General features: G+C 38.3%; 4 protein-coding genes across 8 annotated transcripts; 1 reads left to right on the top strand and 3 right to left on the bottom strand.

Moving 5' to 3' along the window:
- Positions 1-210: 210 nt before the first annotated feature.
- Positions 211-4,180, bottom strand: LOC137590655 (ubiquitin carboxyl-terminal hydrolase 12-like). 4 transcript variants are annotated; one of them, XM_068308361.1, is made up of 12 exons: positions 3,997-4,180; positions 3,800-3,908; positions 3,588-3,709; positions 3,273-3,343; positions 3,064-3,192; positions 2,821-2,916; positions 2,595-2,726; positions 2,384-2,506; positions 2,229-2,263; positions 1,990-2,030; positions 1,710-1,886; positions 211-330 (listed from the first exon to the last, which is right to left on the bottom strand). In XM_068308361.1, exons 1-12 carry the CDS (start codon positions 4,049-4,051, stop codon positions 266-268), a joined length of 1,155 nt encoding a protein of 384 aa, XP_068164462.1. In that variant the 5' UTR covers positions 4,052-4,180; the 3' UTR covers positions 211-265. The 4 variants fall into 4 exon arrangements, with proteins under 4 accessions (XP_068164462.1, XP_068164463.1, XP_068164460.1 ...); XM_068308362.1 differs by lacking the exon at positions 211-330 and adding an exon at positions 342-938; XM_068308359.1 differs by lacking the exon at positions 211-330 and having other exon boundaries at positions 342-1,886.
- Positions 4,181-4,803: 623 nt separating this feature from the next.
- zgc:194655 (uncharacterized protein LOC794380 homolog) lies at positions 4,804-5,955 on the bottom strand. Its single transcript, XM_068308344.1, has 2 exons — positions 5,754-5,955; positions 4,804-5,091 (listed from the first exon to the last, which is right to left on the bottom strand). The coding sequence occupies exons 1-2, from the start codon at positions 5,896-5,898 to the stop codon at positions 4,958-4,960; spliced, it is 279 nt and encodes a 92-aa protein (XP_068164445.1). The 5' UTR covers positions 5,899-5,955; the 3' UTR covers positions 4,804-4,957.
- Positions 5,956-6,428: 473 nt separating this feature from the next.
- LOC137590642 (probable E3 ubiquitin-protein ligase RNF144A-A) lies at positions 6,429-8,155 on the top strand. Its single transcript, XM_068308343.1, has 4 exons — positions 6,429-6,620; positions 6,880-6,980; positions 7,258-7,431; positions 7,528-8,155. Exons 1-4 carry the CDS (start codon positions 6,545-6,547, stop codon positions 7,981-7,983), a joined length of 807 nt encoding a protein of 268 aa, XP_068164444.1. The 5' UTR covers positions 6,429-6,544; the 3' UTR covers positions 7,984-8,155.
- Positions 8,156-8,619: 464 nt separating this feature from the next.
- On the bottom strand, positions 8,620-10,811 carry LOC137590855 (ubiquitin carboxyl-terminal hydrolase 50-like). 2 transcript variants are annotated; one of them, XM_068308661.1, is made up of 9 exons: positions 10,651-10,811; positions 10,489-10,585; positions 10,233-10,348; positions 10,072-10,142; positions 9,769-9,894; positions 9,590-9,685; positions 9,216-9,344; positions 9,014-9,142; positions 8,620-8,923 (listed from the first exon to the last, which is right to left on the bottom strand). In XM_068308661.1, exons 1-9 carry the CDS (start codon positions 10,706-10,708, stop codon positions 8,843-8,845), a joined length of 903 nt encoding a protein of 300 aa, XP_068164762.1. In that variant the 5' UTR covers positions 10,709-10,811; the 3' UTR covers positions 8,620-8,842. The 2 variants fall into 2 exon arrangements, with proteins under 2 accessions (XP_068164762.1, XP_068164763.1); XM_068308662.1 differs by lacking the exon at positions 9,216-9,344.
- Positions 10,812-12,548: the final 1,737 nt, after the last annotated feature.

Genomic DNA, 12,548 nt, shown 5'->3' with positions numbered 1-12,548 from the left:
TAATAATAATTGTGACATATAAAATTAATTAGTTGTTCACAGAATAGAAAGGCGTTAAAAACTAAAAACTCACAAATTGTTTAAAATATGTAACGTTCTTGTGTATTGCCCCCTAGCAGTTGTTATTTGTTTTTTGTACATCATTGTTGAACATCACTGTGCACCACAATACAAAAATATCATACAAAAAAATCTTACTATTTTTATTCACTATTTGTTTATTTTTTGATTCCAGATTGTCAGGATATGAAACAGAAGCTGTGACTCAACGCTGCAGCTGCACCGTCATGACGTCATTTCCAGCTGAAGCTTCAGGCTGCGCTTCATACTCTTGACCACCAGATGCCACCAGAGAGTCAAATATTAAAAGGCTTCGTTAACGGGTTCGTTACTTGGTTACTTTTGAAGTACAATCTAATGCAAATGACCTTAAAATACAAAGTACTTACAGAACAATAAAAAGGTGAATATGTGAACTATAAAACAATAAATTGAAATCAAATATTGTACAGTTTATTGCTTCAGCACAACATGAACAAAACGTGAATGTTTAGACACCATGTGAGTTAGGGTTATTTAAATTAATTTAAATGTTGGTTTAAATCAAACATCTTATGTTTCATGTTTAAAACAGGAAACATCAAATGCCCCCCCCCCCGAAAAGTTTGTCATTAAAACCATACTTTATTTTACAAAACTAAAGACAATAATAATCATGATATTGATCATATAATCACATTACAGTGGAGTAGTTCAGGGTTGTAGTCCTTTCTGTGTGGAATTTATATGCCTTCGGTGAAATTTAGTCACACCAAAATGTGTTTGTTGTCTTTCGTGTGGTCCCAAACTGGCGTTTAGTCTGGGGTGTACCCCACATCTCACCTAGCCATCTGGGATACACTCCAGCAACAACCGTAACTTGTAAAGCGAATAAGACGCTGTAGATAAGACGATTGCAGTCGTTTCAGAAACCAAAAATTCTTTAAGTGACAAAAAAGAGCACTATTACTAAATAACATTTGAAGGAACTATCTAACATTGAAAACACAATCTTGATTTCACCAGAATGAAACATGATCTTATATTTAGTCTCAAGCTGATCCCGTTACGTCGTATTATTTCTCACCTGTTAATCTTTTCCTTATTTATTTTCACTAATGGACACGGCGGTCTCTATTTTTTATACTATATGCTCTAAATCTGCTTGCATTTTTACGTCATACATAGGATGTTTTTTTGTATTTTTCTTTAAATTTTGTCTCTTTATTGGTCTGAAGCTCCTGTTGTTTAAATTGAAAACACATTTTGATGTCTTGGGAAGATCTCACTGCCTGTTCTGACTGAATTCTAGGCATCTCACTTATTTTCTTGCTGTTTGGTCCGTCTATCCTGGACAAATTTTTGCTGCTCGCTGATATAAAATATTCAGCATCTCTTCTGATTTTTTTTTTTTTTTATTTTTTTTTTTATTTTATATACTGGTTTGATCCCCGAAGGGAAATTAAGAAGCACACTCTAGCTACTGATTTGGTCTTTAACTAGTTGAACATCTCCTCTCACCTCTACCTGTTGCTCAAGTTCTTCACAACTAATATCGCCTCCATGTTTTTGAACAGATGTTATCGAGAGCTTCATTTCTCCTATCATCATCGTTTCTCCTAATAACACACTTTCATTCTGTTCATTTATTCCTTCCTTGTCCACCTTACCATTTGAGTCCATCATTTCCTGATGTCCCTGTCCATCCGAACAGACAGATTTGATGCCAGAAACTCGTCCGACTCCCTGATCCTCTACATCACAAACGGGTTGGAATTCACTCTCCACTCCTCCGAACCCTCCGCCAGTAGAAACACTGTCCTGAGAGCAGATATCAGCAGGGCATTCTGGAAAGCAGGTACAAAATAAAATGCATTAAAGCAGAGAGCAAAACATTTTGAATTTTACTCAACACATTAGTGGACACAATGAACATATTTCTCAATTTACCATTGATTTTTCTGTAAAAAAGAAGATAAGCATTGCAGGATCTGAGGAGAGAACGTAACACAGTGAAATACAGTAAATGTATAGTTTGTGTTTCCCAAAGGGACATTCTGGTGTTCTGTAAACATGCACATGTAAATAAGTGTGCATGTGACCTGTTATGCATCCAGCTTCATATATTGTTGTGCCAAAATGCTTTATTAGGAAATGATGTACAGGACTGAAACAGGACTGAAACTCACGTGAAGGAATCCATTTGACACAGATGGGGATCAGGCTGATGATGAAAAGCAGAACCAATCATCACACGTTTTATTATTTACATTTACCAGTGTAATATACACCCACTAAATGGCTTTGAAGCCACTTTGAATGTGCGTTAAATTGTCAATCTCACCAAGGTGACATTTGAATCATCGAATTCACGCCACATCTCATCAACCCTTATTGTCGCGGTGTAATGTCCACCAGTAAGATCGCCAAAATGGTCCACAAACGCATAAAGTTCATATGTTTGAGTCTGATTAAGAGCAGCAAAAAAAATGTTTTAGGACCCTGAGTGGATAATAAAGATATTACGATGAAAATACAACACGCTCCTTCCATACCTCTGGTGTCTGCAGAGTGAAGGGAATGCGTACAGTGCAGTGATTTTTGACGGTCGTCATGCTGTTGTAGTCAAACTTAAACCTGTTCAGCTGTAGCATCAAGGCCTCAGGGAGATGCTTGATCAAACATTCCTGTATAAAAACACAAGTCCCCTCCATTTATAGTCATTTAACGCTGACTGTCACTATGGCGTCAATGAGAAATCAAAGAAATCCCGTTACTTACAGTAGTTGCGTCAGATTTGGCATCACACTTGTCACAATAGATCCGGTTTTCTCCGCTGAAATGTGACACTCTGAAATAATTCTCAAGTCCATTCAGCTAATTTGAGCACCATCAGTGACAGACAGCCAAAAATCAAGCAATGAATAGAATTAATGAAGACATGTAAAAAGTCAACCAATACCATTTACTTGCTTTAATGTGCATTTTATAAAAAGTAGATGATGTGAGTTGATAAATCCTTACCACACTAAAATATTTAAAGTAGTAGGAATCCGCCAATGCAAGAGGAAGATGCAAAAATCCCACATCTGACTCAGTCTCTTCACCACATGTGGAACATACAGTCTTATGTGTCAGCAGTCCATGGAAGATCTGCAAGAACAAAAACAGACACAGTAGAGTTTGTTTTATTTATCAGTAATAATAATACTCAATTTAGCAGTTTTCCTCACCTCCGATGCCGTTTGACTTGTCAGACTTAAAATCTTCTGAAAGTACTCCGCAGCATCATGTTGTACATCCACTAATGTGTGTGTGTGTGTGTGTGGAGGGGGGGGGGTAGCAGAAAGAAATAAAGAAATGTGTAACTCATTTATAAAATGCAGACTTATTCATTATTCTTGCATTATTATAGGGGTTAATATTACTATAAATGATATATTAATTTAATTACTGTAATTTTGTGGATCCACAACAATTTTTTTTTTAAATTTTATAACGTATTAAACACAGCGTATTAAATATATACAGCAGGACACACTCATCACCTCTACTGATGCCTAGTTTCTCTGTAATCATCTTCGTGTGTGCTGTGTTTTCTTTTAAATCCTCAAACAAGTCTGTCAGGTGACGATCAACGCATTCAGTGTCAGGATATTCACTAGTATGCCTAAAAGAAGACAGAGATGGTGAGAAGTGACCTCAATGAGCCTCCACAAAGTTTTAAAAGTATAAAATTTAAGGTCGGATTATAACGAACTTTTTCACTGCTGCGTGGAAGCCTTCAGTCATAAACAACACCTGCAAGACACTGTTCAGGTAACAGGTTGCCCCCTGGTTGAACAAGCCGTGATTCTCACCTGTTGGGACTGCTGTTAATTAATGACTGTCAATTATACAACTACGGGTCCATCATGTGTGACGAGTCCTCTAACATGTATATCTGGTACATCTCACCTGGAGAATGTGCAGTTTTGGGGGATTTATTTCCATCTTTTACCAGATAATTCATATTCTGTCCTCTTGATTTTAAAAATCAAATCAACGTTCTTCTTTTTTTCTTTTTCTTCTGCTTCTTCTGAGGCGACTGATCACCTACAAACAGGGGGGAAAAAAAGCTTGTCCTCAGTTTGAAAACTGATCTTTGTGAAACAAGTGAAGCATTCTGGGTTTCACTTTTGCTTAATCTACTGATGCATTCAGGGTACCTCGGAAAAAAATCGCTCAAAAGAAACACGGATATGAAATAAATCACCACTTCCTGACGGAGAAAAAGCAAATCACATTCTGTTTATTATTTTTCATTATCATTTCATTTGTGCAGTCCAGGTACTTAGGCAAGATGAATTAGAAAATAGCTCTGCCATGCAATGACCAAACGATGTAGAGACATAACAGTTAAAAGCTCATTTGTATTTCTTGCCACAAGACTGTACGTTTGGATATAAAAAGAGGAGGGTATGCTCTATATGCTGTCTATAGACAACATGCTCTGGCAGTGATCTAAGGAAATTTCCATTATTTACTAGCAGCAGATATTTTCTGTATATTCAGGTTAAATAACAGCCTCTGCTGAATGACCCCGAATTCCTTCTGAAACTATGGCCCTCATTGAGGGAACATGAAACACTCGTTAATGTGTGGTCATGAGGATCAACAAAACGTTTTCCCTATATTTTCCGTGAGTATTGAGTTGTGCTGATGTGGATTCGGTGCAGATTATAAGCCTTCTTATAATTAATCAAGGACGCAGCATGAGAGAGATTCTGTCTTTATTTCTACAACACATATATTATTATAGAAATATCGAAACGTTGATGAGCTATTGGAATAATACAGCACCAATAGCAAAGCTTTAAAATTTAAAAACTGTATCAGGAGTTGTTATACAAGCAGATGCATGAAGAGATGGTCTCCATCAAACAATCAGTCCTCCAGGAAGTTTCACGACTACTTGGATGACAGACAAGTGCTGGATCCCATAAGAAGAAAGGAGCTTTTTGTCATCATCAAGATTCTTGTCTGCGAAGATCAACCTCAGAGACAGCTGTCCTGCACACAAACATACAGCAAAACCAAATCATTCACTCGAAAAACAAAACTTCAAGGTAATGAGGAAAAACTAACTATAAGCCTAAACTGCTGCCTGAAACCCAAATATGAATTTCTTGATTGGCGGCACAAAAGCTTAATTCCATGTCACTGCTGTTATAAAGGTGTTTCAATGACAAAAGCACACCTAAAATACTGTTTCCTCTTTTTTTAAATGTAATTTCATTATTTCATTCACCTGCAATTCAGCAGTGGTAAACATCTACGTACTTGTGATTTCATTTTCTATATTACTCATTCAGAGAAATGCTTTTCTTGTGTAAGATCGTCATTAGTAATGAGGTAATTCATAATATTATGAGGACCTAGCTACACAAACTGAACTGAGACTTTCTTTATACTAATAGTTTAGTATAGACACTAAAAGTTAATTTCTGTTTGTTCGTTTGTTGAACATAATTTTCATTTATTGTTAATGTGCATTGAAGTATTTTTTTTTTTGCAATTTTCCCTTTTAGTTCACAGCTGAAATTGAATCATTTTGAAATAGCTCATGGTTGTTTTGTTAAAATGGAAACATGAAGTTTTTCAAAGTACTGTACATTTAAATCCTGCATTTGGCACAACAACATTTCACCTCTCCAGGTGATTTGATCGGTTACCTTTTAAGACAGTCTCCGCGTTCAGAATCTTCTCCTTGAGCTGAAGGACTGTCAGACTGGACATCTCCTCCTGTGTGTTGCACAGGTCCACTGATATTTTGTCACCCATCAGTCCATAAACGATCACCTGGTAGAGTTTACCCATTCTGATCTTCCTTCTGTTCTGAAGCCCAACGAAATCAAGTTACTCCAAGGTTTTTGTGTTTGTGTATATACGGGCGCATCGGGATTCTTTCACTTTCGACAAAACATTTACGTCACAGTGGATTCATTCATTTATTCATTCATTTATTCATTCATTTATTCATCCATCGTTACTGTGTGATGTGTTGCCTTGATAAAATAGGTTTGCCGTCTATCAGTTGGATATTTTAGATGGACTATTTGCAATTGAGGGTTACACGACAGTGCGTAATTACGCATGCGTGGCATCTTTTGCTCCCTAAAACAGCTGATAAATTTCCATCTTACATTCATTACAGGACTCAGTTCTATATTTATGTTTTATTGCAATAACATTCTGATTTAGGTTCAACGCGTAACGATAACTTTTTAATAATTCAACATGTTTAGATTACCTTTGCAAACCTTCTTTACTGCTAATCGGGACGTCGCCCAGATGGAAATCACCGTTTTGTCAACTGTAGTCACATGATCTGTCGGAAAAACGTAAATCGAAAGTGAATTCGACAGCCCGATGGAGAATAGAAGGTAGAACAAGTGGTTGTGAGCGCAGTGGTTTTGGAGCAGCAGAGGCTGTCAGCGGCGAACGGATCGGGAAGAAAACTATAATGGAAGAAAAACGATACGACCCAAGAGATAGGATTCTGAAGTTCGTCCGCAGGCCGGATGATCTGGATCCGTTCCGTAAGCTCCGACCAGACTTTTACCGATCGTCTTCATATTACTATTGTCTTTTATCTGTTGTCTTATTGCGTTCTGTGAGCCCAAAACAATGATAACTACATTAAGATGACATCTGGTTCTCAGGACAAAAACGCAGCCGTATGGGATTATGGTGACTTTGATTTGTTTTTGTTTTTTTGTAGCTTTTTTTTTTTTTTTTTGTCATCTCCTATGCATTAGAGGAGAAATACGTAATGTGTGACGTCATTTTGCCCCTCAGCGCCGGAGGAGGGAGACCAGCGCCTCCGTGCGGAGATGTCCTGCGGTCATGCCGTCACTCCGGAGTCCATCACCGGCTGGTGCCGCAGCCTGCTGGATCAGGTTCCAACAATTTCCACGTTCAAAGTCTCACTATACAAGGATGATTTATCATTTTTTTATCAACGCACACCTACACATATCCAGAGCTGATGATTTAAAAACCCTTGTTTTCCGTTTTTTCAAGATCAAAAACAGACAAGTGGATAGAATCAAATTCCAAAATAATCTTTAAATGCATTGTGAATAACTAGTTTGAGGTGTGAGCTTGAATGCCTTATTTCACAGTCCGAAAGGGGCTAAAAAGTCATTATGGCATAATTCCGTCTTTTCATTTCAGGGTCAGTATAAATTTAAATGCCCTGCTATCAAGAATGGTACCCGGGAAAAGTGTGGTGCAGTGTGGCCTTATGTCGAGGTGCGCAGGCTGGCAGTGCTCACAACTGAAGAGATGCATCACTTTGAAAAGGTCATCAGCAATTTGGCTGCTGCAGAATACTGTGAAATACAAACAGTAAGTGCAGAAGAGGCAGCAAAGATGCAGATCAAATCTGATAATCACACAAGTGAAAAAAAATCCCTCCAACGCTTCTGTCATGCTTTCCAACAGTGTCCCGGCTGTAAAACCTGCGTGGAGAGACAGGATCTGACTAATCTCTGTGTGCTGTGCACAATCTGCACAGAACAGAGGAAGACAGCGTATGAGTTCTGCTGGCAGTGTCGGAACCCGTGGAAAGGTTCCGCTCCACGCTCGGATCACTGCGACGACGTTGGCTGCATCAACCACAACCTTAAGCTTCTCAAGGATTGCAGGACCACCATCCTCCATGACGTGCGGGGGGTCAGCGGATGTCCCTCCGTCCGCGCCTGTCCCACCTGTGGTCAGATGGTGGAGCACGACAAGACAGGCTGCAAGAACATCATGTGTTCTCGCTGTCAGGTGGAGTTCTGCTTCGTGTGTCTGAAGCTCACTCCCACCTGCCTGAAGACGAGCTCCTACTTCGAACCCTGCAGCGATGGCGTGGCCCCCAGACAAACATCCATTCCTGTGTGGCACCGAAACTAAACTCAGGATGCTTTCTTGCATGATTTTAATGTCAAAGTTGTGAAAAAAGTCTGTTCTCATAGACGCTTTTATTCTCTTAGAAATTTCTCCTGTATTTTTCCATCATGTTTAAACATTTTTAACAATTCCTCTGATGATTGTTTCTGTTTAAAATCACAAATAAAGTTCCTTTCACACGAATAAATACGTACATTCTATGTCTGAACAGATCCTGCACTACAAAATGTAAAATGTCAGTCGTCTAGTATTTGATATTTGTATCAGCTGCAAAGTTGCAGTTATGGACATTTTTTAGGACACTTTAGCCCAAATCTAACACTCATCTAACATGTAATTTTATTACTATTATTGTTTCTGCTTCAAAAAGATTATCTGAAATATTATTTATTGAGACACATATACCTGTATTCTATACACACGCACACCATCAACGGGTGGCAGGAGCTTGTGTTGGTAACACTGGATGTGCAGTATTTATATGCGTCCATTGGTGCAGCCATAAGGAAACCTGGACATTTATTCATCAAGAAATGTAGCAGATGGTGGATCACATTCAGTTTTTTTAATTCAAGATGCACAAATAATAATTAAAAGAAAAAAAATCTGTGAAAGACAAGATACAGACACCGTCCTCACTGCTCCATCACCTCCGCGGCTCAGAGGACTTCCTCCAAAGTCTCTAATGTTGGTCTTCTTTGTGATGCTCATAGTTCTTCCTCCAGTTCTTGTGGTTTTCCTCCCCAGCTGCTCTTTCTTCTCATCACTTTCTGAAACGCTTGGCGTCTTCCCTCCTTTCTCATGTCCATGTTTTCGTTGTTTTCTCCATCTTGAGTTGTCACCTTTAGAGTTGGGGTAACCGTTAACATTTCTGATACATGAGGAGATACGCGAAACAAGACCTCAAACCCTCAGCTCCAGGCTCAGACGGCGGCGGATCGACCTTTACAACAGAACACACCACGGTGAATGTTTAAACATGCTGCTGCTGCGCTTTAACATCAGCTGACTTCCAGGAGAGAGAGCCTCCTACCCTCTTCACGACGTCATCATTGAAGTGATACCACCACTTATTCTCATACGATTTGACATGCGCAGTATAGTGACCTCCTTTGAGGTCCCCAAAGTGGTTCAGCAGGGCGTAGAGGACATATTTACAGCTCTGGAAGAGAGATTAATATAAATAGTCATGATTTATAAGACACTTAAAATGAAAATGAAAAATCAGACGGTACCTCGATGTGTAAAATGTGGGGGACGTCCACCGAGCAGCGCAGCTTGGTGTAGCACCTCTGCTTGTCATCAAATCTGAATCTCTTCAGAAGGAGGGTTAAAACCTCTGGTCTTTGTTTTATTTCACATCCCTGGACCAAAATAACGACCACAGAAACTGTTGTGTGTCATTTTGAATATTTTATTGAATGCAAAATTAATTTCCAATTAATACGTGAGAGCATTTCGCCACTCAGGCAATCTAGCGCTCATCCTTCATGTAATTTAGTTTTATTGTTTCTGCTTCAGAAAGATGAGGATTTTATATGAAATGTACTACTTATTAGGATTGTATATATATATATTTTAATGCAAAAAAATATTTTTGAAAACTCACAATTTCTGCCTCTTGTTTGCTATCGCAGCATTTGCAGTATATCTTATTGTCGCCACATGCTTTCTCTCCCTTGAAGAACGCCCTCAACGCTTTCTCCTGTGGATGTGACAATTATTCACCCCAAACGTCGCTTTCTATCTATTAAAAAAACCCAAAAACTTAACACTTATACACCATACCACGCTGCAGGTCTGATCGGCAAGCTCTTCCACCGCAAGAGGCAGAATCCAGAAGAAGCCAGTCGAATGGTTCCTCTCCTGACAGGTGAGACATGTGTTCTGATGCTTCAGCTCTCCCTTCAACATCTAGACAAAAAGCATTACATGCAAACTTGACACAAAGCACTAAAAACTTAAATGCATACCAAATTAAACTCCTATAAAGTTATGTTTTTTCCCTTTTAATACAGATAAGGTTGTATTTTTAGCTTCGGATGCAGATATTACACATAAGAAAATCTCCATTACAAGTGGAACACGTACCTGAGCTGCCTCTGGACTGTTCAAACACAAGATCTTCTCAAAATACTCTGCGGAGTCGCGTTGCTCGTAAACTGAGGGGTCAAACCAAATGTTTCCACTGTGATATTTAGTCTCTAGAAGATTGGCAGCCACAGAAAGAGATAATTCAATCCAAAATGTACCATCAGTGATGCCCAGCCGTTTTGTGACGTCATGTGTTTGGGCCACGTTTTTCTGTAAACCAGAAAACAGTCTTCCAAGAAACAAGTCGATGGTTGTTGGATCTTGACAGCAGCATCTGAGGTGTGAAGTGTACGACTTTGTCAAATGTTAAAACCACCGAGGTGCAGATTTCACAGAGATATTAGAGGCATTAATTTCACAGGAATGTATATACTTTAAAAAACTAAAGAAATAAACAAAGTTGGGGTCACTAACCGGTTCACAGCCTCCCTGAATCCATCGGTCATGAAAAAGACCTGAAGCACACTGTTCAAATAACATGTCATCCCTAGACTGTTTAGGCCGTAGTAATCTAAATAAACACATAATCAGATTACAATAAAGGTGAGAAAAGTATTCTTATTTCCTGCTGCTTACCTGAGATGGTGAAGCTTTCCAGTTTGTCAATGAACATTCCAACCAGTTTGTGATTCATTATGAAGTCCTTCAAAATAAAAGACTGACATCTTCAGACCAGTTTCAGTTCAGGTGTGTGGATTCACCCCGTTGACTGTCAGACACAACGTAATTATATTATAAATACCGTATAATGATACTTCAAATATAATGAAATGTTCCATTTAGGAATATTATTATATTGTTGTAGGAGTTAAATGTAAAGCAGACGGACGTAACGTCCCAGGCGGAGTAAAAAATATGAAAAATAAAGCGGTAGACACACGGAAAGAGTAAGTTTGGTTTATTTATACACAGAACGAACGGGTTTTGTGAGATTTACATGAACCAACTCTGAAACCTTGGCATTTATTCTTCTTTCTTCCTTCCCCTCTTCCTTTTCTTTCTCTTGTTGTTGTTCTTCTTCCTCTAGTGGCAATAGACTTTTCTTCTTTAAAGCAAAAACATTTCATTCACATAAATTGCATGTTTTTTTAGTGGTGGGAGAACCCAAAGAGAAAAGCTTCAGCTGGAATCAAACCAAAGACCCTCCCGCTGTGAGGCAATAGCTCTGTGCAATGTGATCTGCAATAATTGGACTATACAGCCCCTCAAGTTAAATATTAACACCCTGTCTTATTTAAATAGGAAACATAGTAAAATACAGACACCTTAAAAAGTCCAACGGTTGTCAACTTCTAAACAAACTGAAAGTATTTAACAGAACAGGAGTATTACTGTTTTTACTGGTGAGAGAGTGGCTGCATACCCACTAAAAAAAGCCAGTAATTAATTGTGATGTTTCCATAGAAACCCCATTGTTCATGTGAACTGAATCCTGAGGTGTGGACCTGCTGTCACCAACTCTACTTGGACTTCCTTCCTCACCTGACTGAGCAGAGCAGTCATTGAAATTCTCACTTCATTCCCACCCCACACACACACACACACACACAAATACAGGTTTCAAGCAGGCAGTCATGACAGAGGGTAAGGGGTGATCGATCGATCGATCGATCGATCGATCTATCTATCTATCTATCTATCTATCTATCTATCTATCTATCTATCTATCTATCTATCTATCTATCTATCTATCTATCTATCTATCTATCTATCTATCTATCTATCTATCTATCTATCTATCTATCTATCTATCTATCTATCTATCTATCTATCTATCTATCTATCTATCTATCTATCTATCTATCTATCTATCTATCTGTCTGTCTGTCTGTCCGTCCATCAGGAGCGTACATATGTGCTCTGAAGGACAAAGATGGGAACTTCCTGGAGATCCAGGATGTCTGCGGTCAACTAGAGCTGTGTTGTGTTCAGCGTCAAGATGAAAACAACACTGGTAAAACTACTTCCTCAAGATCAAAAATATTTACAAAATAGTAGATCAGTCATTTTTAAAAAGTATAGATTTGGGTCGCTGTCTACAAGGACATTATGTTCTCGCTAACTTGAATTTTTTTTGTCTTTGTTATATTGATCATTTAGTTTTTGGATATGTTTTAGTTTGCTGGACAACAAAACAATATTCCACTTCAATAAAATTTGGCCAAAAATGTAAAAATGTTGTAAATACACTGATGTAACCAACAGAAGAGCAAAGTCAAGGTGTTGTGCGAGACAATGCAGAGGTCTGTTAATAAATGTTAATAAATTTGATATAATAATCTCATTTAATATGACTGTGATTGTGTGTGGAGATAGAAACAATAAGATGTGTTGTGAACAGTTAATAATCCGGGTTTAAATGTTGAAATTAAATGTTGTGTAATTTGTTGTCTACGTTCACAGTTGGAAAGTTGCTGTGACAGCAAAAAATCAAGAGATAAATCTGATAGCTACTGGTTTGAGAAGGAAGACAG

This window comes from Antennarius striatus, chromosome 23, assembly GCF_040054535.1.
Source record: "Antennarius striatus isolate MH-2024 chromosome 23, ASM4005453v1, whole genome shotgun sequence".
Taxonomy (NCBI): domain Eukaryota; kingdom Metazoa; phylum Chordata; class Actinopteri; order Lophiiformes; family Antennariidae; genus Antennarius; species Antennarius striatus.
The sequence above is the reverse complement of the archived record's forward strand: the minus strand, read 5'-3'. Positions and strand labels throughout refer to the sequence as shown.